The sequence below is a fragment of the Stylophora pistillata genome, chromosome 4 (genome assembly GCF_964205215.1).
Source record: "Stylophora pistillata chromosome 4, jaStyPist1.2, whole genome shotgun sequence".
Taxonomy (NCBI): domain Eukaryota; kingdom Metazoa; phylum Cnidaria; class Anthozoa; order Scleractinia; family Pocilloporidae; genus Stylophora; species Stylophora pistillata.
In genome coordinates this window covers 42,890,412-42,917,892 of record NC_142522.1, presented here as the reverse complement: position 1 = coordinate 42,917,892, position 27,481 = coordinate 42,890,412, and the positions used below count along the sequence as shown (strand labels likewise).

Sequence of the window (27,481 nt, the reverse complement as noted above, 5' to 3'; positions counted from 1 at the left end):
CTTCTTACGTTTGAGTGATGTAACTTTTCGCACAGGGCCTAGATAGTTTGAAAGGCTTGTGCTTAAGTCTTGTTCCTCATTTCTTCTCTCTGGTTAATAAAATGAAATGGGCGATCGTGATGATCGCTGTAAAAACGCAAGGGGCCTATTCTTTGCCATATTATAATTATTGGGTTCATATTTCAGTTGGAAAGCGGAAATAGGAATTTGTAGCTTGCGTTTGTTTTCGAAAGTATAGTGGCTAAAGTTCTTAGCTTTATTATGTTGAAACTAGCCTGAAATTCAAAGCTTTAATTGAATAGGTTTAAGAAATGTTCTGATGCATCTGACTTCTAATAACAATATTTTAGCTTCTTCTCTTCTGAACCTGTGTCATGACTAATTTCAATAATTATTAAATATTTAGATAATTTAAACATTTAAAGAAAGCAAAGAAACTCTTTCTTACATGGCACGAAGCGGATTTTTGCGGAAGGTGTTCTCTGGAACTGATTTCAAATCGTTCCTTGAAAGGTCTCTGTAAAAGGTAAATGACAATAGAAGTAAACTCAAAAGAAATAGTAACCGACATCTCTGACGTCGGTCCATATAAAGAAGAACATTTCTACTGAAATACATGGAAAGGGTTTGCCAAAGTTGATGACAGTTAAGAACTTACATCTATTCCTGTCTGCGCGGCATTTGAAATGCACTTACAAATCGGTGTTTATTTGCTCAAATGAGATCATCCCGACATTGAGTCTTACGACGGTTGATCAACTAATTCCATAAGGCTGGATTTTTCACAGCAGTGAGCAAACAACAACAACAACAACAACAACAACAAAAAAACATTAGCAGTAACAACAGTAGTAACGAAAACATCATCAATTACAAAATCGACAAAAAAGTTTGAGGACTTCTTGCGCTCAACAAACAATGAACCCTCCGGCGCCAGGAAACAGATGGAAAATTTGGGAAAACATCACTATGAACCGGTAAAAGGGTGAACAGAGCAAAGGTAAAAAGGGCTTCTCTTGAAAACAGTATCTGACAAATCCAGTTTCACGAATACGACAGGAAATGTCTACACTCCAGGAAAGTCGAGTGCTAAAGTATAAACATTATCAATCACTTACCGCCACATTCTGTGAGAGCCAAGGGGTTAGTAAAAATCACCAAAGAGAAAGAAATAATTTTCAAGAACGAAAGAGTAAACTTACATTTGCTTGAGCACTGTCAGATTCGAGAAGGCGTCCTCTTCTATAGAGTCCAAATGGTTTCCAGAGAGATCTCTAAGAAGGTATGTAATTGCTGATTTAAAATTAATCTCCAAATGCACTAGCAATTAGCGATTGTCTACGACTGCCTCTGTTTAATCTGTATTTTGTATATACTTTGTAAGTTTCTTATCTTCTTTGATAAAACAGTTCACTTTTCTGCAAGTATGAAGGCCTGGTACCACTGCGGGAAAAACCTTAAGGAAATTTTTCTTTAATTTGAAAACTTTAGTTCGTCGGCAGTGTCAATGCAAAAGGAAACAGTTGCTAATTTGAAAGAGTAGGAAGATTAAATAGCGATAGTATGCATTATTATTGCGGTTCTCTTTTGTGCTTTTCATGAGCGAATATCATCATTGCCTATACTCGGGACACTGATTTCCGCAATTTCTCGGCTACCGACGCTCGTTTCAGTTTTCTTAAATTTTCTAGAATAAAGAATCAAATCTGGAAAATAAAAAAATAAATAAATAGAAAAAAGTAGCAGGTTTCTAAGTCACTCTAAGTTATCTCTGGGCAAAATATGAAAGTTTTCAATATTTCGACCTTGTGCCGCACATTTCGATTTTCACTTGGTCAACTCGATTATTGGCTCCTAAGACTTTTTCTAAGCGTAAAGTTCTCATTCTTTCTTAGCTTCTACTTATTTTGTTTTCTCGCATCTTTTGAAAATAGTTCGTATCCAGTAGTTCTACATCACACGACGGTTGATTGACAAATAATAATAATAATAATAATAATAATACGTTATTGTTTATATTGCGCATAAATCTATATGCATATAATCAAAGGCGCATTACAAATGTCTTATATATATAGCCATGCATATATATATATATGCACTTAGCCTTCGGGAGAAGCTCATCACCTTAGTTGTGATTTGAGCCCTCTCGCATGGCAACATGCCTGCACTTGGTCCCACAAGTGTAGCGCCCAAGCAATAGTTTATTCCAGAGCTTGGCCCAGTGTCTGTACTGCTTTAACGAGACCCACATAGGTCGAAACATGTGCACCCTGTCTGCAGTTATATATATATATATATATATATATATATATATATATATATATAAGCTAGATATAGCTCTTTGGAATACAAAGCTTATCTTTCATGTCCAAATTGAGCACTCTATCTAGGATGAGTCATTGCCGTTGGAATTGCGCATGCTCACTAGTTTATTCTAGTTTAAGCACTCTGGCATGGCTTAGACGACACCACAAATGTTGGGTCGTTTGGGGTGACCAATGAGTGCAGTTATATATATATATATATATAGAAAGTTTAAAAAATTGTGAAGATGGACAACTTCTGACGTAAAAGATATAAAAAGTTTTAATAAAGAACGTTTCGGTCAGAGACCTTCAGTCATTTACAAGTTTTCAAATATTAAAAGAGCATTAAATAGGATCGAAGTGCTAATGATTAAGTAATTATAAATAACGACTAATGAACTGGTGCTAATAAACAAAAAACCTAATTACAAAGAAAGCGATGGACAAAATAGAAGAAACAAACCTTAAAAACTAAGAGATAAGACTACTAAATATGTTAATATGAGTGGCGTAATCAATTGCAAAGAAGCAATGCGGCGAGCATTAAAAAAGGGAAGGTCCACTTTTTACTAAAACTGTAATCCGTTACAAAATCCCAAAACAAGGCCTTTGGAGCCCGAAAGGGCAATTTAGCAACAAAATCCCTGGAGGGGCCCTTAAATGATACTAATCATAATAAGATCCCTTTGCAGGGTCTCTGAGTCCGATCCACACCTAAAGGGACGACAAAATCCAAGAAAGGGGCCTTTGAACGATCAATTAGTAGCACCTAATATAAGATGGAAAATTAATTATAGCAAATTCTATGTTTCGAATGAGATTCCTTTCTTTTATTCAAACCTTGGGGTGCCAAAGAGAAAAACTGAGCACTGTAATAAGCCTCTTTTCTGATTAAAAGCCTATCGATCTCTACATAGCCACTAGGGGCCTGTACCTGATCAATGCATTGGAACGAGAAATCGTCCAGGGTGTGTGGGGTTTTGTTGAAGTGTATCGCTACTTCACAAGTTGTTTTGTTTGTGAGCATAGTAGATTGGTGATTTCGAAATCTCACTTTAAAGTCGGTGGTAGTAGATCCCACGTATTGCAGGCGGCATTTCTTACAGGAAGCCAAGTAAATCACATTTTTAGAATCACAGGAAAGTCTGAAGTGAATGGTGTAATTTTTGCCCGTCTGAAAGCTGAGAAATGATTTAGATTCAACAAAGAAATTCTGACAGAGGTCGCATCTTTTCCTATCGCACTTAAAGCAGCCATTGTTATGAGGAATGGTTTGCCTCTTGCTTTCAGTTTTAAAACGAGATAGTGCTTACAATTCTTTGAGATTTTTCGATCGACGAAGAGATGGTATAATAGAATTTCGAGGAAAAAGTTCTATCAATTTGGGGTTACATTGCAAAATAAACAAATGCTTTCTTATTATGTTGCCTACGTCGGGCAAGTTAGGATTAAATGTAGTAACAAATGGAAATACTTTCTTCGCTTCTTTTCCACGAGTCCTGAGTACCAGTTCATTAGTCGTTATCTGTAATTACGTAATCATTAGCACTTTGATCCTATTTAATGCTCTTTTTTATTTCAAAAGTTGTAAATGACTGAAGAAGGTGTCTGACCGAAACGTTTTTTATTACATTTTTTAATATTTTTTACGTCAGAAGTTGTACATCCTCGCAATTTTTTTAAACCTCCTTTGTTCGTGTTGGCTGTGAGGTTTGGACTGCGGATCTTTATTGATCCTCCTGGCGCGGTGCACCTTTGTTGGCCTGAGAGTTCCATTAACGATTATAATATATATGTATATATATAGTCGTTAATAAATTCTGTATGCGAGGGAAACCCTGACCCTGTACGCCCTAAGTAATTATACTTAAATAGAATAAATGTTTGAAAAGAAAATTTGCCCTGAGCGGGATTTGAACCCACGTCCCTCCTGTTACTAGTCAGGTGTGATGACCACTACACTATCAGGACAACCATGCTGGCAACACGGCAATCAAAGATGTGATTTACGTGATCGGAGACGTGGTCTCCCGGGAAATTTAAATTTTCAAGGTGACCGGGTAGGGGAAGCCTATGACCCCATATGAAACCCAACTAAGGATCAATTAAAGATACACTACCGAAGTCAACTTCGCGGATCACAAAGGAGGATCCAATCAAGGATACAGGCTAATTTCAATTAGACAAATTCTCGTAAATCACGTAAATCACATCTTTGATTGCCGTGTTGCCAGCATGGTTGCCCTGATAGTGTAGTGGTCATCATACCTGACTAGTAGCAGGAGGGACGTGGGTTCAAATCCCGCTCAGGGCAAATTTTCTTTTCAAACATTTATTCTATATGTATATATATATATATATATATATGTATATATATATATATATATATATATATATATATATTCTATATGTATATATATATGTATGCTCTTTGGCATACAAAGCTTTGCTTTCATGTCCAAATTGAGCACTCTATCTAGGATGAGTCATTGCCGTTGCAATTGCGCATGCTCGCTGGTTTACTCTAGTTTGAGCACTCTGGCATGGCTTAGACGATACCACAAAGGTTGGGTCGTTTGGGGTGACCGTCTCGGTTCTCCCCCATCCTAGCATTAGCACTGCACTGATGAGGCCCAGAAGGCCGAAACAGTACTGTCTGCAGTTAGATATAGCTCTTTGGCATACAAAGCTTTGCTTTCATGTCCAAATTGAGCACTCTATCTAGGATGAGTCATTGCCGTTGCAATTGCGCATGCTCGCTGGTTTACTCTAGTTTGAGCACTCTGGCATGGCTTAGACGATACCACAAAGGTTGGGTCGTTTGGGGTGACCGTCTCGGTTCTCCCCCATCCTAGCATTAGCACAGCACTGATGAGGCCCAGAAGGCCGAAACAGTACTGTCTGCAGTTAGATATAGCTCTTTGGCATACAAAGCTTTGCTTTCATGTCCAAATTGAGCACTCTATCTAGGATGAGTCATTGCCGTTGCAATTGCGCATGCTCGCTGGTTTACTCTAGTTTGAGCACTCTGGCATGGCTTAGACGATACCACAAAGGTTGGGTCGTTTGGGGTGACCGTCTCGGTTCTCCCCCATCCTAGCATTAGCACTGCACTGATGAGGCCCAGAAGGCCGAAACAGTACTGTCTGCAGTTAGTTATATATATATATATATATATATATATGACTTGATTTTCGTAGAACAGTGCTCAACACATAGAAGTAGAGCGAAGTATATATTGTGGGAGGAAAAAGGCAAGTAAACTAAAAGTTCATCCCTACAAGCCTGTTTCGTGGTCGCCCACTCATCAGGGGATTTAATAAGAATAAACTTTACCATTGCTTATATACAATATAATTTGCATGATCTAACTAGTCTAATTTATGCAGCGCGAAATTGACAGTTTAGTTGTTGCGTAGGAGGGCTTTGCTTCTGTGGCGGCATGAAGACACGAGTTCATTACGTTTGTTTAGTGTTGATAGTTCGGGCCGGCAGATGATTAAGAATTTTTCTTTGAGGCAGAGGTTACATCTTTTAGTTGAGCTGTTCTACGGTGAGTGCGATGAGAGAATGCGCCAGGAAATAAAGTGATCGATGCTGTCATCAATCTCGTCCTAACTTGCTATAACCTAACCTTCCAAGGAAAAAATTACATTCAACAAACAGGAACAGCTATGGGAACACGAATGGGGCCGAGTTACGCAAATCTCTACATGAGCCGCCTTGAGTATCGCTTTTTGAGAGAAGCTACTGACCAACCTCTTGTCTGGTTCAGATAAATCGATGACATTTTTTTTATATGGACAAACGGCAAAGAAAAACTCGAAAACTTTTTTAACAAATGTAACTCCTTTGACCCACACATCAAGTTTGAACAAACCACATCAACTACAAGCATCCCTTTCCTAGACGTTCAAGTAATCTATATATAATCTTGAAGTAACTTTGCGTCCGGGCACAGAGCAAGTTTGATCAGGGTCAACGATATATTCCAGAACTTTAGAGAGTCGAAGGGAGAGAATTTTTGAGCATAACTTATAATCAACGTTTAAGAGGAAAATCGGACGCTAATTTTTCAGATTCTTACGATTTCCTTTCTTAAAAATAACGCGTGTGTTGCTCATCTTCATGGAATCACACATCTCTCCGGTTCAGTAGCATGCATTTAAGACTCGACATAAATGTGGAGCTAAACGATCCCAAAATCTAGCGTCAAATTCAACCGAAAGGCCATCAGGGCCAGGTGATTTATTCCTATTTTTCATGGCGAGAGCAAGTTCGCCAAGCGTGATCTCGCCTTCACAAGATGACGCCTGATCAAAAGTTAATTTCCATGATAGAGAAGATAAAAGATCGTCTTGAAAAGCAGCATCTATAGATTCTTCGGAAAAGAGCTGAGTGTACAAATCGATATGAGCTTTTTCAATCTCCTCTTGGGAGGAGACTTCGATACCGGTAGAATCATAAACCGAAGAGATGTGGGATCGTTGAGCTTTAATTCTTTATAAATTAAAAAAGTACCGACCGGGGCGTTCGCCCTCCTCTAGCCATTCTGCTCTACTACGAATAATAATTCCTTCGACTTGTGTTGTAGAGCGTTTTCAAGGATTGAAATTTCAAGTATTTTTAGGTTTGCCTTTTGTTTTATTAAGTCTCGCCTTTTCGCCCCTACGTGCTATTTTGATGAGTCTATGGTTCTGATTATTTATTTTTAGTGTGTGCCTGAACTTTGCTCAGCACTTGCCGTGCTAGACATTTTACCTCTTGTTATGGTCGAGGATAACTAGTTTTCTAGGTGGTCATGTTTGAGTTGGTAAAACTGACCTTGAGTCTTACCCACACTGAACATCCTGCTTTGGAAATTCCCAGGGTTAGCTAACCCAAACATGTCTGTGATTTTTGTATTTAATACTGGAGCACTCCCTGCTGAAAGTAGTCGAAAATAAGAAGTGGAACAAGAGAGAGAAAATTAGCTGTAGTAGAAGCAGCAGTTTAGGAGAATAAAGAAGAGAATTACAGAGTCTCAGTACCTCTTGTTAATTCGCCAAGCGAGTGGTAAAACCCCCACAACATTTGTTTAGTTCGAAGGGCTTTCAAATGACATTCGGTGTCAGAAATTAAAGGGATAACGGAATTGTCTCCGTGAACTTAATGTTGACGAAGACGGGTCAATTTATTTGTCAAAATCACCTGGTCTCTTTGCAATTGTCCTCGCTTTTTGCGGGGAAAAGGGATATCGTTTCTTCTTTAATAGACTGTTTAAAAACTCCCACTAATCTTGGAGACACGGTAAACAAAATAAAAAACGTACATGATCATCAAAAACTTTCTCTATAGTAGCGCAAAAATAATCCTTATCGTTCAAAAGAGAGTTGTTAAAACACCAAACGCCTGTACCGCGTTTTACAGCGGTGAGAATATCAAAGGTAAGAGAAACAAAGTCGTGTTCTGATATCGAACAAGGGGGAATGTCACACTTAACAAGGGGTGATAATAAATCTTTCGAAATAAAAAACTTGTCAAGTCTACTCCCAATTGACCGTGTGGAATTAAACCACGTAAATTATCTTGATCTTGGATGCAAATTTCGTCAAACATCTGAAAGCGCGAAATCACTTTTAAAGATTCGTATTCTTGTGTATAGAGATATCCCCACCAAATTTATCGGGAACGTTGTCGTAACAATGAAAATCTCCTCCGATGGTAATCGCAGAGGAGGGAATAAAAAATTCGTGAATCGAAACAAAAAAAGTTTTCCATTCGGTAGGATTGGTAAGAGCGTAGAATATGACTAGATTAATATCAAAGTCGTTGCACCTGATTAAAAAAATTGACAATACGACCTCGTGAGACCTTCTCCCAAGATAAGATTTTGTTTGAGCATTTCAAAGAAATCAAGGCGACGACGCCCCCCTGTTTCCCGGAGGCAGGGGACCAAAAACTACGGGCCCAGCCATCTACGGAATAAAGATTTGATACTAGATTCAGAATGAATTAATTTTTCTTGTACAAAGCAGACATCACAGTTGGACTTCTCGATCAAGTCAAACAAGAAATTGTTGGTAAGGGGATTTGCTATCCTCCTTGCATTAATAGTTAAGAGTTTGAAAGAATTTGGAAAAAAGACTCACTTAAGAAAATAAAAACTTACTTTAACTTTCTAAAGTGTTAATATTTTTCCTTTTTTCTTTTCCATGGAGGTAATTTCCTTTCGACTTGGAGATACATCGGATGATTTTCTTTTGCGATCGTGGGTGGTTTCCATATCATTCTCGGTTTCAGGGGTATACAGTGGATGAGACGAGGCTGTGGAAGGAACAGGTATCGATGAGCGTGGCTTTCCAGTGGTGAGCGTAGGTGTAGTAGGTTTTCGATTGCAGGCAAGAGACAGATCAGGCAAGAGAGCTGGTGTGCGACGGGATGACGGCTTGATGGGTTTGGGAGCAATAAAACCATGAGGATCCAGAATCGGGGAATCAGAAGAGACGGATGACGGTTGAGAAGATTGTTCAGAGAGATTGTGCGAGGGCACTTCGGGTTGAGAGTGTTGCTGTTAAGGCTGAGAGTGTTGCGAAGGCTGATTGGGTTGAGAATGTTGCGAGGGCTGTTCAGATTGAGAGGATGGCTGAGTTTCGTTGAAATCGTCGGGCGGGGGAGTGGATGGGGGATCTTGCGTACCGATGTCGGCGGATGGTGGAAGATTTTGCGTACAGTTTTTGTCGGTGGTTGGTGGAGGATTTTGCGTACAATTTTCGTTGATAAATGATTTTGGCGGAAGGAGAACAGAGGCGAGAGGGAGGTTTTCGCCTATTTCTTCGTCAATATTATCATCTTGGTTTTCGTCGGTGTGAGTGCCATGAATTGTTGGGAACACCCCGGAGTATTCGCAATTCTCGCCAAAGTGACCTTCCTGCTTACAAATACAGCACAATAAGGGGCGTGAACGATCACGGACTTCGTGGCCAACACCTTCGCAATTGAAGCAAATTTTGTTGTTGCAAGCGTTGCTGAAATGGTCTGGACGATTGCATTTTGGCAGGTTGGGTTCTGACCGTTGTATTTACTAAAAATCTTGTACTTCTGATAATACGGACTCTGTAATGTCGGAGACCATTATAAATGTTGGGTGCGTACAATTGTTTTCCTCGGCGATAATGAATGACTTCACAGTAGGGCGTAGGGCGTTTAATTATTGCAAGATCAGAAAGTTCGAAAGGAGCGTCGTAGATGGTTAGGACAGTGAGCGGTTTGTCGATGTCTTGAAGGTTGAAAGGTTCGGAATCAATGCTGAGAGAATTTAGGTGTATGAACTGTTCTTTGGCGGCGATAGATTTGAAGGTGACCACAACTTCACCGTTGAGTTTACGTTGTAAACACTGAATGTCGGTCGGAGTGGTATTACCCTCGGCAAAAGCATAAAACACAGCACAGGCGCTTGTATTCTTGTTTGGCATAAAGAAGGCAGATTTCGGCCTTTGAGGCATGCTGTTTTCGGGAAACCGTATTTGTGGCGGTCTTGTTTCACTTGTAACATCAGAAGTGCGAGCAGCTCTTGAAGCGTATGAGTCGGCATTAATGGTTTAGCGGTCTTAAACATTTTCGTTGCTAAACCTTAATATTTCTTCCAGTCCATCCACATTTATTGTTAAACCATTATCATACACAAAGCAAACGTAGAAAAGAGGGCCCAGAGGGCAAACTAACCTTAAGAATCTCGAATTCCGTATATCACGCTTTGACTAGGCAGGGGCGACAAAAGCACGAGAAGCTTTGTTTGTTTTTTTTTTTAAGTTTTGAAAAGGGTTTATTCAGAACAAACCACCTAGGTTACAAAATAAAAGTGCTAACGTACGTGGGCTTGGCCCCAACTAACTAAGCAGTTCAGAAAAGTTCAGAGTCCATAATGGTCGTTAATATAATATGCTAATGAGATTACTATTAATATTCCATAAATGCAAAGTGCGGCTAAAAGGCTAGTTGATAGTCAAAGAATACGGGGTAGAGCTAATATTTATCTATTTAGTGTTAACTAAGGTTGTGATGCTAATGGTCTATTCAATAAATGTAATGTTCTGGTAATACAATATTAATGCTACTAATAAACTAATGTAGTAATGCTAGGGAAAATTTAAAGAAACCTAAAAGGAACTAACTGTTAAACAATTAATCTATTTATTAAACTAGTTATTAAATCAACTATTAATTATTTAGACGAGAATTTTAATAGTAGTATTGTCTACTTGACACAGGGCTGGAGCTTCCCATAAATTTTTAAAGTCAGATAAAAGGAGACGAAAGTGGTCACGGAGAATTCTCTTCTTAATATGATTGAGGATATAACAGATTATACCCTCATGATTTTCCTTTCCATTGCGAAAAGTAACATTATTACGAAACTTCCAAATACCATACAAGATCGTTTTGTTAAGAAAAGGGGCCAGTCGCGCATTTTTTGGGTTGGCTCGGTGGAGCCCACTGAAAAAAGAAAATAGAAGTACAAGAGGGGAAGGAATTACCAAGGAGAGAGGAGATCACAGAGGAAAAATACGACCACACTTTTTAAGCACGGGAACAAGTAATAAAACAATGATCAATTGTTTATTTTCGAGAGCAGTAAGCACATTTATCAGAATCGATATAGCCCTAATGTTTTAGGGAATCGCGGACTTTAATGGCCCGAAGGACAATTGACCACAACACATCATTGTTGTAGTTTTCAGAAAAGTCATCTCGAACCAATTTCCGGAGATTGTCATGTTTGAAATCGATAGGAAGAAAGGGGGACCAAAAACGGTGAAGAATCGGGGAGGCAGAATTCTCTCTCAAAAGGGCCTGGTAGCATTTCTTAGAGGCAAAATCAAAGTCTTGCCACTCTTTGCGGGACACAATCCCGCGAAGAGTGGTAAGCGCCGAAATACATTTCTCGTAATATATCGTAGAGTCATAGGAACTCGGAGTGGAATTGTCGCGAAGAAAGTGCCACTCCGGCCGAAACGAAGCAAGCCTAATTCCCAGTAAGTATTTGGTTAGGTAAAAGGAATTTGATTTGGGGTTAGAGAGACTAGACACTACAGACGCTAGCTTCAAGGAGTCACCTTTGATTTGGAAATTGAAAATTCCGAGGCCACCTTTGTTAAAAGGCCAGTGGCAGGTCATTCGACTTACTTTCTCAATATGAGAGCCCCTAACAAAAGGCCAAATTAGCGAATTTACTTTACAAATAACTCATCAAGGGATCCACAGAACCGAAGACAGATAGAGTAGTTTACTGATTCCTATGACATTGACTTTGACATGGACGTTGACAGGAATATGTTTAGTTTCCGCTCTGTACCCTATAATCGACGCGGAAATTAAATTTTATCTCTACCGTCTACAAAAACTACTACTTATGGTCTTCACTCCTTTTCATATATGGCTTCAAAACTATGGAAATCTCCTCCGGACTCTTTTAGAACGTCTGATTTCAAGTGCAAGATTCTACAGTATGACTCTTTCTTATAGTTAAATTTTAGAATGTTACAATTTTACATTTTACATTTTAGTAGTATTTACAATTATACTTGTAACTCGAAGATACTAGCTTATCCTTTAGCTACTCCAAATTCGAGATTAAATAAAGTATATGTATGTATGTATGTATGTATGTATGACCAAGAGAGATTTGCCATCGAGCGAGAGAGAACGCGATTTGCAGAGATTAAGATCTTTTTTCAACTTCTCAAGTTTTGGTTGCCAGTTATCCACTTCAGTATCAATGCCGAAAAGAACTCTTAAGATTTTTATTTTGGTCAACCACCTGAGGCCGTATGGTTGTTCGCTCCGCGTACGCCACGCACCCAACCACCTGGCCTCCGTTTTGGCGACATTTACGCGCGCTCCAGAACCGCGTTCGTAAATATTAATAGTATCAAAGAGAGATGTCAACGAACGAGTAGATTTAACAATACAGGTCGTATCATCAGCATATACCCCAACTTTATATCTTATTCCGCGTGTGCCGGGCAAGAGAAAGCCTTCTATGGCGGGATCGTTTCGGGTATTACAGGCGAGAGTTTCAACACATAGAATATACAACAAGGGGACAGGGAATCCCCCTGTCTCACTCCGCGAGACAAAGGTATCTCTTCAGTTAACCATTCATTAACGATGACTTGCATGTTAGCACCACTATATAGCGTGCTAACTCAGTGGAAGAATGTTGAACCAAAACGAAAACGGTTTAGAAGATTCAATAAAAAGGTGCGATTAACTCTCAGGCTTTCTCTTCATCGAGGCTAAGTAGAATGCAAGTTTCGTTAGTGCGCTCGATATAGTCTAAAATATCCCGCAATAGGTGTAGGTTTGACGTATTTTTCGACCGGGCACAGAACAGGTTTGATCAGGATCAACGATAAACTGTAAAACTTTAGAGAGACGGAGAGAAAGAGACTTGGGATATATCTTATAATCGACATTTAGTAAAGAAACTGATCTCCAATTTTTAAGATCTTTGCGATCCCCTTTCTTGAAAATGACTCGAGTATTACTAGTTTTCATAGACTCGAACGTCTCTCCAGCTCGAGAGCATGCATTGAATCCCTGGCACAGATATGGACCCAAACCGTCCCAGAACTTTGAGTAAAATTCGACCGAAAGGCCATCAGGGCCGGGAGCTTTGTTTGTGTTTATTTTATTCAGAGCGACTGTAATTTCCTCAAGCGTCAAGTCACCTTCGCAACAGGATGCCTGATCGGACGTGAGTTGACGAGACAAGATCGGTTTGCATCGCGACATCTACCTGCTCTTCGGAAAAGAGTCGAGAATAAAAATCTACGTGCACTTTCGCAATTTCTTCTTGAGAGAAGACCTCGTTGCCGTCTGAATCGTACACTGAAGAGATGTGCGATCTTTGCACTTTTCTTCACTGTAAATTAAAAAATATCGGCTGGGGCGTTGGCCCTCTTCTAACCATTTAGCACGACAACGAATTATAATTCCTTCTGCTTTTTTGGTACGGAGAGTTATCAGGCGACTTTCAGTATTGGATATGGAGTCGGAGACGGCTGTGTCACCATTAACTAGACGTTGCCGAAGTCGAATTAATTTATCGGTTAAGAAAACTTCATCTCTATGTAACCGTCTCCGTTTCTTACGGGAACAGGAGATCGCTTCTTTCCTAACGGATCGTTTTAGAAACTCCCACCAATCCTGGATGCTAACGAAAGCGTGTAAGAAACGTATGTGATCATCGATTAAATTATCTATAGCAATGCAGAAATCTTTGTCTTTCAAAAGAGAATTGTTAAAATTCCATACACCAGGACCATGTTCTATGCTGAAAGGAAAGTCAAAAACAAGGAAGGCAAAGTCGTAATCAGAAAATGAACAAGGAAAAATATCGTCTCAGGGGAGAGCAAATCCTTAGAGAGAGAGATTTATCGAGTCTGCTCGCAATTGTTGAGGTGGAATTGAACCACGTAAATTGCCTTTGATTAAGGTGCAATTTACGCCATACATTGATAAGTGTAAAAACACTTTTCAATGACTCGTAATCTTTATGAATAGCGACGTTGCCCCCAAGTTTGTCTAGAGTGTTATCATAACAGTTAAAATCCCCGCCTATGATAGTCGCCGATGTTGGAATAAAACAGTCACGTAGAGAGTCGAAAAAAATATTTTCATTCAGATGGATTGGTAGGAGCGTAAATATTTACTAAGTTCAGATCAACATCGTTGGTCCTGATCAGGATACTGCCGATAGCACCGTGCTAGTCTTTCTTCCATGATATGACTTCATCTGAAATTCTAGGGGAAATCAAAGTTGCCACTCCGCCTTGTCGGCCGGTGGTAAGGGACCAGAAACTACGTCCCGGCCATCGATGGGACACGGCCTTGATCAGAGACTCAGAACTAATAAACGTCTCTTGTACAACGCAAAAATCACAAGACATCTTTTCAATTGAATCAAATAGATAATTGTGGGTGAGGGGATTCCACATGCCCCTCGCACTGATAGTTAATAATTTCAAAGATGTTTAGGAAGAAAGACTAACTTTAACGTTAAAAAAGGCTTACTTGGAATTTCTTGACCTGTTTCTTCCCTCTTTCCTCTTCGAGGTAGGGGTGGAGAGTCCAGAAGATTTTCTTTTCAATTCATGGGTGGTTTCCATATCTTCTTCGGGGTTATCAGGAGTGAGAAATGGGTGAGTGTGTGATGCAGTGGGCACAGGGATTGAAGTACGAGGCTTTCTAGAAACGAGTGTTGGCGTGGTAGGTTCTCGAGAACAGGCAAGAGATGATTCATCCGATAGCTTAGCAGGTGTTCGGAGGGGTGGTTTGATGACAGACTTGATTGAAGCAATGAGACCTTGTGAAGTAATAAGTGGCGAGTCCGTAGGAGTAGGTTCAGAAGATTGGCCAAGGGGTGAAGATATACAATCAGACGTTTGAGAAGGTTGGACAGGTTATTCAGACTGTAAACTGCATGTAGACGGTTGAGAAGGGTGAGCAGATTGTTTGGTCAAAGGATCAGGCTGGTTAAATTCTTTGGACTGTTCAGGTAGCGGTTGAGCGGTTAAATCAGAAACAGGCTGTTCAGGCGAGGGATGAATTGGTTGCTCAGCAGACTGGGCAGGCGGCGGCAAAACGAAGGCCAGTGGAAGATTTTCATCAATGGACGAGGAATCATGTTGGTCGTCTTCCATATTTACGTCAGTAGAGGGAGAGTGTTGGGGTTCATCTGCTATGTTTACGATTTCGGACTCGTCCGTAGGGGCGCCATGCACCGTCGGGAAAACCCAAGAATAGTCGCAATTAGCGCCTAGATGACCAGGCTATTTGCATATGCAACAAAGCATTGGGTGTGGGCACTGTTGTGCCTCATGTCTGGTCTTTTCACAGTTGAAACAAACCTTATTCTTACAAGTGTTACTATAATGTCCCGGGAAATTACACCTTCGACAAGTTGGATGTTGATTTTTGTGCTTTACATAGATTTGCATTTACCCGAAACGAAAAAAACTTGGAATGGGCCGTTGTGTACTTTTATTGCGTTAGAATACTTTCCTCTCCGATAATGCAAAACCTCGCAGAATGGTGACAACCGTTTGATGATAGCTAAATCCGACAATTCAAAAGGCGCGTTAAACTGTTAAAAATGTTAAAGGCTTGTCAATATCTTGACTTGCGTAATGCTGGTTATCGATTAACAAAGAATTTAACCCAAGAAGTTTATCCTTCGCTTCTATGGACTTGAAAGTAACCACGACTTCCTCATTCATTTATCGCTGCAAACATTGAATCATCGTCGGCTCGATGTTCGAAAGAGCCAAAGCGTCGAAAACGGAGCGAGCAGACGTTTGCCTGTGCGGCGTAAAAAAAGCCGCCTTAGGTCGTTGTGGTATACGGTTTTCGTTCTCCTAAACTTGCTGTACCAAGTCATTAACCGGAATACTCCCTATTCCAGACGTACGAGCGGCGCGTGAAGCGTACGAATCTCCATTAACAAAATGTAGACTTTCCGAAGGGAGATTATCGCCAGCAACGGTCGAGACATCTTCAAAGTTTCCATCATCATATTCACCAGAATCCATAATTCCTCCATCATGTTCGCTAAATTCATTGGTTCCTCAAGCTTTCCATCAAGCAATAAATGAGAAAAAGCCCCACGGGGCGAAAATAGAAGCCAGTAATTCGAGTGAAAAAACACTTACGTATGCTTGGAGCTCAAAATCGCAATTTTTTAATTATAGACTAGTGAGCAGCACTTCTGCGAAGAGTGGTAGTAAAACTTCTTGTATTTTCCTACGCGTTTCGTCTAACTGTCCTAGACTTCCTCAGGGAGTTTTACAAGTGTGACTAAACGCCTGTATTTAGTTAGAAGGGCCGATGACCGTAAAGGCTTGGCCGGACTGACGAACAGGAACAGGCGAAGTTGTGAAACATTTAACACGTGTAAGGCAAGGTGAGAAAAATATTTTGGGGGCCACGGTTTTTTAGCTAAAACCGTTTTAGCTAAGACCGTAGCTTTACGGTCATCGGCCCTTCTAGCTTTGGCTTATGAATACAGGGATTTAGTCACACTTGTAAAACTCCCTGAAGAAGTCTACGACAGTTAGACGAAACGCGTAGGAAAATGCAAGAAGTTTTACAACTACTGTTCGCAGAAGTGCTGCTCGCTAGTCTATAATTAAAAAATTGTCTGATTGAGTAATGTTACGGCTTTCTGGGCCTCATCAGAGCAGTGCTGATGTTAGAATGGGGGAGAACCGACATGGTCACCCCAAACGACCCAAAATTTGTGGTATCGTCTAAGCCATGCCAGAGAGTTCAAACTAGAATACACTATTGAGAATGCGCAATTGCAACAGCAATGACTCATCCTAGGCAGAGTGCTCAATTTAGACATGAAAGCAAAGCTTTGTATGCCAAAAAGCTATATATACATGTAATGTGAACGTAAGATTATAATAAATATTATTTATACGAAGAATTTTAAATACAATCCTATATGAAACTATTTACAAATAAGTGCATTAAATAAAAATTGTCCAGTGGGACCTAAGGCTCCTTTTATAGCGCGCCTTCGTGTTTAAGAATTGATCAAATTATCGATGAAATTGTTAGTAATTGATCCAAACCAACAAGTTAACGAGTTTTACGTCGTAAACTGAAACAAGAATCAAATCTACTCACAAGGAGACTGTATTCGATGGCAAATCCCAGGGCACTCTCGCGATCCCAGTGCACTTGACTTTGATCCTTGTTCCAAACGGAGAACAAGTACAATTTCCTGGTTGAACGTCCTCCAAACAACACAAGCAAAGCGATGGGACTATCAACAACACTGCATACTTCCACAGAAAGAAACGTGCCGAAGAATAGAAGGTAAATATTTTCTGATCCATCTACAAAATCAATTGGTAATTAGTCAAAAACATGCTGTACGTATATGCCAACATTGCGATGTAAAGCATAATGTGCCGCCTGGGTTTGTACCATAACGAATATTTATAAATCAAATAAGTTTGAAACGTAATGCGTAATTGTGTCCCGCGCAATTAAGATTGCGGATACTTTGAGACTATTGTAAGCACAGCTTACCTGTCGCGAAATGTCTCTTAATTTTGACCGACTTGCTCCTATTAAACAAGTTAAATCAAGAAGAAAATGATGTGCAATTTTTAATATCGTTCGTATAGTTAACATTGCCAGAAATTTGGTTCAAAATGCCGGACGCGCGTGCGTATTGAGAAGTTAATGGCGGCGAAATCGTGTAAGGAAATGTATGGGATTTCCAAAAAAATCCCAAAATACAACAAATACGAGTCAGAGTATTCCCTAGCTCCGACTCGAAACATGTTCAGTAGAGATTAAGCTGTACTTCTAGCATAAAAATAATTCAATAGCTGTTTGTCTACTTCCAGCAATGTCAGCAATGTTCGATATTCGAGGCTAATCATTACCTCTAGTCTGTTTCAAATCTAGCGTAATCCGTAATCTCTTTCAAATATAGCGTAATAGGATCGTCGATTCGATGAGCAACCTTCAAGAAGTCAACTAGCTCCGACTCGCATTAGATAGAGGTAAGTTCGAAGTAAGCAAATCTTCCATAAAAAGAGACATTTCTTAACAATAAGCTAATTCTAAAAGAGCTTGAAAATTGCTATTTTTGCTATGTGTAGTCTGTGATTTGAGACCATCTTTGAGAACGCACCAGAAGAGAAAGCGTATATGAAAACGATCCTTCGCAGTAAAGCACTATTTGAGCAATAGTGAAAATCAGACCTGAAAAAAATTTCAGGCCTGTACGGGACTCGAACCACTGACCTCTGCGATACTAGTGCAGCGCTCTACCAATTGAGCTAACAAGCCAACTGGGAGCAGGCCATCAAATTAATTCGATATAAACCCGTAGATGATAAATCAAACAACAACAAACATATGAAACATATGTGTGAACTGCGGTTATGAGACGTATATGAGAACGATCCTTCGCAGTAAAGCACTATTTGAGCAATAGTGAAAATCAGACCTGAAAAAAATTCAGGCCTGTACGGGACTCGAACCACTGACCTCTGCGATACTAGTGCAGCGCTCTACCAATTGAGCTAACAAGCCAACTGGGAGCAGGCCATCAAATTAATTCGATATAAACCCGTAGATGATAAATCAAACAACAACAAACATATGAAACATACGTGTGAACTGCGGTTATGAGACGTATACGAGAACGATCCTTCGCAGTAAAGCACTATTTGAGCAATAGTGAAAATCAGACCTGAAAAAAATTTCAGGCCTGTACGGGACTCGAACCACTGACCTCTGCGATACTAGTACAGCGCTCTACCAATTGAGCTAACAAGCTCCAATTGAGCTACCAATTGTTAGCTCAATTGGTAGAGCGCTGCACTAGTATCGCAGAGGTCAGTGGTTCGAGTCCCGTACAGGCCTGAATTTTTTTTTTTTTCAGGTCTGATTTTCACTATTGCTCAAATAGTGCTTTACTGCGAAGGATCGTTCTCATATACGTCTCATAACCGCAGTTCACACATATGTTTCATATGTTTGTTGTTGTTTGATTTATCATCTACGGGTTTATATCGAATTAATTTGATGGCCTGCTTCCAGTTGGCTTGTTAGCTCAATTGGTAGAGCGCTGCACTAGTATCGCAGAGGTCAGTGGTTCGAGTCCCGTACAGGCCTGAAATTTTTTTCAGGTCTGATTTTCACTATTGCTCAAATAGTGCTTTACTGCGAAGGATCGTTCTCATATACGTCTCATAACCGCAGTTCACACATATGTTTCATATGTTTGTTGTTGTTAGAAGAGAAAGCGTTAAAAGAAAACCCTTTGCGAAACCTTCAAATTGTCGCCATATTTGTTTTTCTTATTCAGCGATGTTTGACGGGAAATAAACTCAATCCAGTCCCGTCTCATGCTAAAGTAGAGCCTTGAATAAATTTATTTTCTCGCGCGCAAATTAGGAAGCAGATCAAAGAGATCTACATAGTACGTTCGTTGAACTGTGTTTTCAACTGGGAGAAAAATCCCTTTTCAAGTAAGATTTGCCTAGATCTTCCCATCATTTAATGCAAGTGGTTTAAGCTACAATTTCCAAAATGTCTGACATCCGTAGACGATTACAAATAAAGCCAGTTTGAATGGACATTGAAGCTTAGTACAGAGTGTCCCTTGCATTACATCAGACAGCAAATTGCTATAAGTCGCTCTGCCTTAAAAATACCAAGAGATATGTTCAAAGTTTTTTTTTTGCTTTTTTCTCCATAAAGAAGGTCCACAGACCTTGAATCGCTCGATATTTAAAATGGAACTTGTACTAACCACTCTCTTTGTTTTCATCCGACTGCAATCTGCCGACCAATGAATGCGGGAGCAAAATGTCCTCGATTTCTGGCGATGATGCCTTTTGAGGTGACACTTTCAATCCGACACTTTCGAACCTCTCGTTTCGAGCGGCTCGAACAAACAACATTTGCCTCTGGGTATTTTCGAGCCATCATTTCTAAGGAAGCCAACAATTTCGGCTTTAAAAGCACTTTCCATTCAGCAAGTTGGAGAAACTTTAAGATTCATAAATTCAAATCCATATAGATAGTAATCATTCTCTTCGTAATCTTTAATTTCATAAGACATTAAAAGCATTCCTCTTAGTTTTTAGAGGAACTGGGATAATGGTCAATCAGCAATTTCATTTCAATAATAAAGTATAGTTGATTCCGATGGTCAAAAGTCATCTCTATTTGTATGTAAAATGCGTTTTCACTTCCATGTCTCCTTTAGTCGTTCACTCGACCGTCTTAAATTGTTAACCAAGAAATTACTGATGCAAACTCAGACATCTGACCACCAGCATTATTTGACGATTTTTGTTTTTTAAGTAACAGTTTTTACTCTCTTACTTCCAGCCACTTTATTCTTTTTAGTTGACTGCTCTGGTATACTGAGCAAGATGGTTAATTTATTTGAACTGGGATTTTTAAACACTTGATCAGCAGGGATTTGCTAAAGCAAAGGCACTGTCCAACCAGTGTTCGTTAGCCCTAAGCTCGATCAACAGCTTAAGCAACACGAAATTAAGCCCCCTATTGTTAACCAACAATGTATCGTTTATGAATTTAAATGTAACCTGTGTGATGCAGGGTATGTGGGCTATACTCGTGGTCACTTACACGAGCGCGTAGAAGGGCACAAAAGGAAATCATCTTCTATCTACAAACACTACCACCTCCAGCACAATAGTGAAATGCCTGAACGCTTGATCGAGCAATTCAACGTCATCACGAAATGTAACGGCAAATTTGATTGCCTTGTTAATGAAATGTTGTATATTCGCATGCGTAAGCCAACACTGAACGTGCAAACGGATTCCATCCGCGCCAAGGTGTTTGTTTAAGCCGTTCAGTCTAATTTATGCTATTCTTGTACCTTTCCTTATTTGCATGTTTTTAAACTAGTCTCTTGATAATGGAGTCACGATGACCCCGAAACGTCGAGTAATAAATCTTTCCTGGTTTTTTCTATGGGATTTTTAAAGCAGCAATTTCTTAAAGCAAAACCGTAAATGTTTTACGAGAGCGGGTAAGCATAAGGAAGGCGAGAGTAAACAAAAGAGAAATAAGAACATGATTATATTGCTAAAAGGCTTGAAATGATAATTTCACTTTAAATTGTACCTGCTTTTAATAAAGATGCACAAAACAGTCGCAGCTCCTTCGATGCATCAAACTTCCTAATTACTTATTATGGGGAGTATCAAGAATTTCCGCTTTGTGGTTTTGACTATTTTCTTTCTTTCGGTTCTTGTGCCAAAAAACGTCGGTTTTGGTGTTCATTGCGGTTTGCGGATTCTCCCAATTTTTTTGGCAATTGGTTTTCGGTTTTCGTGAAAAATACTTACGGGGTTTTCGGATTTGGTATCCGATGTGGTTTTTGGTTCTTCCCAATTGGGTCCTGGTTTCTCTTCGATCTGAAGGGCAATTATACGCCTCCCCTTATCTCGAATAGCCGCGAAACCTCAGCATGCTCCACTTGTCACCACTATATCGGGTTGATTAGAGTTTTGATAACTGAGATATCAACATTTATCGGTTCGACGGTTTTGCTCACGGCTTCCAGTTTCGATCGAGTTTTTCATTACGGTTTTACGGTTTTGCAGTTTCTAAACTTATTTACTTTACAGAAGCCATTTCTAATTAGTGGGCGTTATCGCAACTGAGACGTCCATCACACGATCCATTTTCAATTAGTTGGTGTGATCAAAACTGAGATGTTCATAACGCGACCCCACTATCCTTGACATGTCATTATTTCTCTTATTACACGGAAGTGTAATCGTTTGTTAGTTTTCGCTCCGATTCTTCTAAGAGGAGGTAAGTTCGTAGTTATTTCCGTCGCACCGATTTCAAAACCATAATCGATGAATTACTAAATGAATTTTGATTTGTGGGTGAGTAATGCATGTACAACCGTGACGATTCACTGACTCCGCTGGTTTGCCACAATGCCTTCTACAGCTATAGCGTCTGGGCTTTAATACATGTACTTGAGAATAACATGAAAATTAATCGGATAGACTTCTGACTTAAAAAAAACTAATTTTTTTAATTTTTTTTTTCGCATTTAGTCATAGCTGTATAACCAGTATAAATACAAATTCCTTGTAACCGAATGGATACATCTGTCGCCTTAAATATACTGTTATAATGACAATAATTATAGCTCTCCAATGATGGTTGTTGGAGGCAGATGAATAGGGAATGAGTTTACCTGCGCTTAAACATACCTTCAATATATCTGCGTACATTTTCGCTACACTTTAAACTGAACTAAACACTTAATGCCTCTAAATAGCCTGTGTTTGACGCTCGCTTATTTTACAATATGTCATTTCTAAATATTTGTTACTGGGAGCACTATATTTATCATTAGGTAATTCACAATTCGCAACAAACATGCCTTAATAGCCTACCTAAATCGCTTTTTTACTGGAAGATAATTTTATTTTTTTGCAAGGTGTTATGTGCCAGGCTAAAATTATACTATGTAGGTCCCAAAATAAGTAGTTCTTCCCATTTCCTCATTGGATATGTTACCGGCTGCGGAAGGAGAGGTGGAAATCATTTACATTGAAAGCAAACATACAAACAATATGGCGGACCAAAATGAACCTCGTGCGTTTAATTATTCTTTTTGCCATGGCAGCCCGTGACAAATACGTTTACATGGGAAGGGGAGGGGTGGAGTCCGTTTTCTCAACTTATCCTTAACAGATATTAGGTTGGCTGATGTATTGGTAAGTTTAATATGCTTAAAAATAGAATATAGTATTATTATATGGGACTGTGGGCTATTTGGAAGCATTAAGTCTTTAGTTAACTTAAAGTGTTATGTGTAAAGAATGGATATGTTGAAGGTATATCATGCGCTCATAGGTCCATTTCTCATTCACGATGAGGCTTAATGACACAAATTGCAATTTTACTGTACAATAATTACGCAACTGGGACTTCTTTTGAAGATATGGCTTCCGACAATTATTACCAGGCTGCAAGCTTGTTCCTGTTTTTTGTCTTGCTGGCCACTTTCATCGAGACCAAAAGGGTTAAAAATTTGATGTAAGATCAAGATTTTGCTTAGTTACCTTAACAATGTATTTCTATTTGAAGTGTCGCATGGTTGTAAGGTCTTACTCCAGCTCTGTCATATTTCGGTATTTTGTAACTTTTGAAAATATGGATATCTTTTTAGCCTATCCCTATCCTTTCCTAGTTATGATTTAATTTTTTTATGCTCAGTTGCAAGTCACACGCAACCAACTTCAGTCGTTTTCTCTGGAGTAATAAAAGTTTCTAATAGAAGCGCATTACTGAATTAAAAGTCGCATTCTGGTTGTTTAACGAAACGAGGTATTTAGCATGAAATTGTGAGTTTAAAACGAGGCTTAGTGATATTGTTTTGCATCTATGTATAAATAACAACAACAAGTAATGCTGTTTTCCTTTTTTCCTGTTCTTATTCAATATTGTGGTTTTCCGTTCTCTCGAGCAATTTAATGCGGAATTCACAAGTCAAGTATGAATCCATTATAATTCAGAAGTGTTTAGTCTCTTTAGCTGGAGTTGTATAGAGTTCAGGATATTTACTGAACTACGAAACAGCAATGTCAATATGCCCACTTTTAGAAGACGCTTTGTTCAAAGCTACACAACATTGCTGACAATGTGCCGAAGAAAGGTCGCAAACTTATGAAAATAATCAACCGAAAAAAAAGAAAAATCGTGTCGTTCGATATTCATTTGATGTTTTTTTTTTTTTTTTTTTTAATTGCAGAAAAATTCCTGGCTCACTTTCGTAAGGATGAGATTAATGTCTACATGCTCTTGTCTGGGTTTGTTTCTATCTAATTTACTTTTTATGGGAAATAATAACAAACAAACATTCCAAAATCTTACATTTGTTATCTTTTGCATTGTTTACGGATAGTATTATATTTCACCCCAGAAAATGTGAGAGATTTGACCATTTGGCTCCAAAGGATTTTACGAAAAATTTTTAGCGTTGTAAAGAGATATTTGAAGAAATTTAACTGCCTACTCGATGAAATTTTTTTTTAATTTTTTTTTTTTTTTATCATTCAAGAACTGTGACGTTAACGTACAATGAAACTTAATTCCTGCCAAGGTCTTCAATTAGCCTCTCATTATTATTCATCTCTTTGTATGTTCTTATTTTCGGTTTTATACCTACAAAAATGTTTATAGCTATATTCATCATGGCATTCATACCATTCACTTGAAAATAGAACGTCGTTTGTATTTTACCGTTGATTTGTCTTGTCAAAAGTTTTTCAATACAATCTTTGAAAATTAAATGGTGTCCTCTTTTTCTTCATTGCTTTCCAGGTCCGCCAGATAAAACGTTTAATTTCACAATGTTTCCATGGCCGGTGCTGACAATTGGGAAGTATTTTAATCTAAGTGTCACTTTTACCCCTGGCCATGGTAAGTTCTGCTAAAAAAGCGGAGAGTGGGAATGGCCGGGCCTACAGACTAAAAACATCGACTAAATGAAAGAGACGGTTTTTCATCTAAGTATACATTTATTTAACTATTCCCTAGTCTTTTACGCATACAGGTAAAACGAGAAACTTGACTTATCCCCCCCTCCCTAATCGCATACTTCAGTTACTGAGGTAGCTGTTGGTAGTAGCCCTTTAGTAAAAGTGTGCCATGCTCCTGTTCCTTATTATTATGATAAATCGAAGTCATATTTAAAGGCCCATTTCCATCCGAGATCCTTTGCAGTCGTTTGTTTTTGGTTTGGAATCGCGCTATTGTTAAATGGCGAACTCTGATGGTCATTCACAAACACTATTAAAAAGAAAAGCAAAGATTTGGTGAAGAACACAATAAACAAGTTTGCAGCTAAATATTTGAGACTAAAAAATCATAAATCGAGTCTGTGTATAAAACTTGTGCAAAGCTTACCTGATGTTGAAGGAAATTGTTCGGCTTCAACACTAAATAAAATACAAACAAATAACCAATATTGGCCAAAACTGATTTACTTTACGCATTTCAATTATAGAATAATGACTTGTACAAATGAGTTCGCTTACATACATATCTCAGGATCTGAAGTAAAAATCAGTCAAATAATTATGCTCACCTCGAAAAAATCTCCCCGGAGTCTCTAGTTCCATCGTACGAACAATGCACTAACATTTCTGCAAAAGCACTGTCTGTAGTGTTACCGAAACCCATTGTTGTTTTCCTTGCCCTCCATTAATCATACACAGACTATCGAAGTCGAATAACCTTTGCCGAGCCGGGCAGACGCGGCCTTCCTCTATACCGCTTCTTCGGCGGCATGAACTTTTCAAATGACGTTTTTCACCGTCATACATGTAAGAATTAAAAACTATCTACTGATATGGATACTACGATAGTTTGTTGTTCGCACATGATTCAAGATGGAACTTTGAAAGCCCTAATAAGTAAGATTGAAGAAGATATCCGAAAGCGATTCCGCAACTACGAGGAAAATAGCGTATTTTTCAAATATAAAAATGATCCGGGCGCGCAAGGCATCTCGGTTGGAAATAGGCCTTTAATGTAATTTATTGGGGGTTGAAAATACAAAATCAGCTCTACATTTTTTTTAATTCGAAAACTCAACAAATTATCGCCGGTTCGCCTTCAGTTCGGTCACATCAAGTCTTGAAGATCAATTCGATGATCAATAAACTCTTATCTTTTTTATTCCAGCTGTTGACGTTTTTTACCCACGATCATTGTAAAAGCCCACTTAAAGAGACACCCTCATGTTTTTGTGGATAAAGTGTTTAACCCATCTACTCAAGCCAAATGCCACTTTGCCGGTTTTAAGCTCTGCAATTTGCAAGAAGGAGGTTTGTCTGAACTAGTTCAATGATCTATTAATAATAAACACCTAAAAAAGAAACCCTGACTTTTGAACAGGTTGTACTGAGTTTTTCGAACATGATTCTCACTAGCAATGTTCCTGTACAGGTTATCATATTGAGATAGGTTCGTAATGTTATCATTGTAAGGTCATTTAAAGCAGTAATATGGTTGATTCCAACTCTTCTACTCTATATGCTAAATTTGTCAAATTTGACAAAATTTAATAATTATTGATGTAGTGAACCAAATAGTTGATCTGGCATGAGTTTATTTACTACAACTGATTTATCACTGTTGCAGTAACCCAAAATTGGAAATACGAAGGCATCTTCCATCTTTTTGACAACATTGAGGTATCGTTATCATTACGTCTAAGAATTAGGGTTGGGGTGGGTGGTGGGGGGGGGGGGGGAAGGTTTTGATTGTGTCTCATAAAATTGAGCTGATCTGCCCACACGGCTTTGAAACATTATGGGCGGTCAATGTTCTATAGTCCTCCCTTTATACACTGTTGATTCCGTTCTCCTTCAAAATTACCCCAAAACTTATACTCTCCTAGATATCCTTAAAGTAAAGCGTTCAACCTGCTTATCGCCATGCTCTATCAGGCTGAAGCTGTTTAACGCGACGTGTGTACATTGAAACTCCGCGAGACGCAGAAATTTCTTTCTTCCTCTTCAATTAACCAAACATTAGTTGATTTAACTAAGTTTTGCCAGGTACATTTTCTTCAAGCTTATAACCTATTAGGAAAATATGTCATACTACATCATGTGACATTTTGAATATTCACTGCCATCGTTGCTTCGATTAAACAAGACATTTACTTTGAATGTTAATGTAATTTGGGACTACCGTAAATAACTGTTAACGTATCTATTAATCCATTTTTTTATCATTGCGAACTAGGGAGAAACTTTCTTCTCAATCCATTTCTACAATGAAGAACAAGTTTTGTGGCTCTGCCTGGAAGGAGATTTTGTTGCAGAGTTGTGATTCAATATTTCCATAAAGCTAAATGAGTCAATAAAGTGTTAGGGATCGGAGAGAAGACCTTTGCTTAAAATTCTTTAACAACATCGTCTCCAATCCCTTGGATTGTTTGTACCACTTACTGCCTTTCGATAACCGAGGTCAACTTATGGAGTTACGACAACGCAGACCATTTAGAGTTTCCTTTAAAACAAATCGGTTCAGAGATACTTTCATTCCGGCAAGCGCAAGACATTTTAGCTAACATTTATTACAATTGTATATGTAAATTAGTTCCCTTTTAGGTTTGATTTTATTGTATAGTTCTATTACATAATTTGTACACCTTTGCAATTCAGCTTCCAGCTGCTATTAAGGTATTCTTCTCAATAAACGTCTATCTATCTACGTCTATCTATCTAGAGTAGATGTGGAATGGCTGATGTTATTCATTGGTGACGAAATTGGGTGTTGTCACTTTTTCCCATCTTTAGAAGAAAGTTCTGAATCGTTGCATTTTTTGCCATCTAAAAGCTTTAAAAACAGGCCTCGGTAAGAATCATGAAACAACTTAGGAAATCTAAACCCCCTAATTGCATGCAAATTTTGTATGCAGTTAGGCACTCAGGGGGATGCACAAAAATACCTTTTTCGAAAGTTGCTGCGCTCTTGTTGCCATGGTAACAACGGCTGCTTGTACGAGGCCTGGGGCTTCGTTTTCATGCAAAGACATCTCAAAAAGAGCAAAGGTTTTGTTCTATATCTCACGC

The 27,481-nt window shown here is 38.9% G+C and overlaps 1 protein-coding gene and 1 long non-coding RNA gene across 2 annotated transcripts in view; one reads left to right on the top strand and one right to left on the bottom strand.

Annotated features, from left to right (window-relative positions):
- LOC111333129 (uncharacterized) overlaps nucleotides 1-19,773 on the bottom strand; it is a 51,268-nt gene extending 31,495 nt beyond the window's left edge. The window contains exons 1-4 of the mRNA XM_088758347.1: nucleotides 19,636-19,773; nucleotides 16,986-17,197; nucleotides 1,203-1,274; nucleotides 449-517 (exon numbers count right to left, since the gene is read on the bottom strand). Of these exons, the coding sequence (XP_088614473.1) occupies nucleotides 449-517; nucleotides 1,203-1,274; nucleotides 16,986-17,197; nucleotides 19,636-19,653 (371 nt within the window). The 5' untranslated portion in view covers nucleotides 19,654-19,773. The remainder of the gene's footprint in view (nucleotides 1-448; nucleotides 518-1,202; nucleotides 1,275-16,985; nucleotides 17,198-19,635) is intronic.
- A 1,813-nt stretch (nucleotides 19,774-21,586) lies between these two features.
- On the top strand, nucleotides 21,587-26,966 carry LOC148733856 (uncharacterized). The gene is made up of 4 exons (XR_015999602.1): nucleotides 21,587-21,683; nucleotides 24,216-25,723; nucleotides 26,040-26,092; nucleotides 26,649-26,966. It is a non-coding gene; the product is annotated as an uncharacterized LOC148733856 (long non-coding RNA).
- Nucleotides 26,967-27,481: the final 515 nt, after the last annotated feature.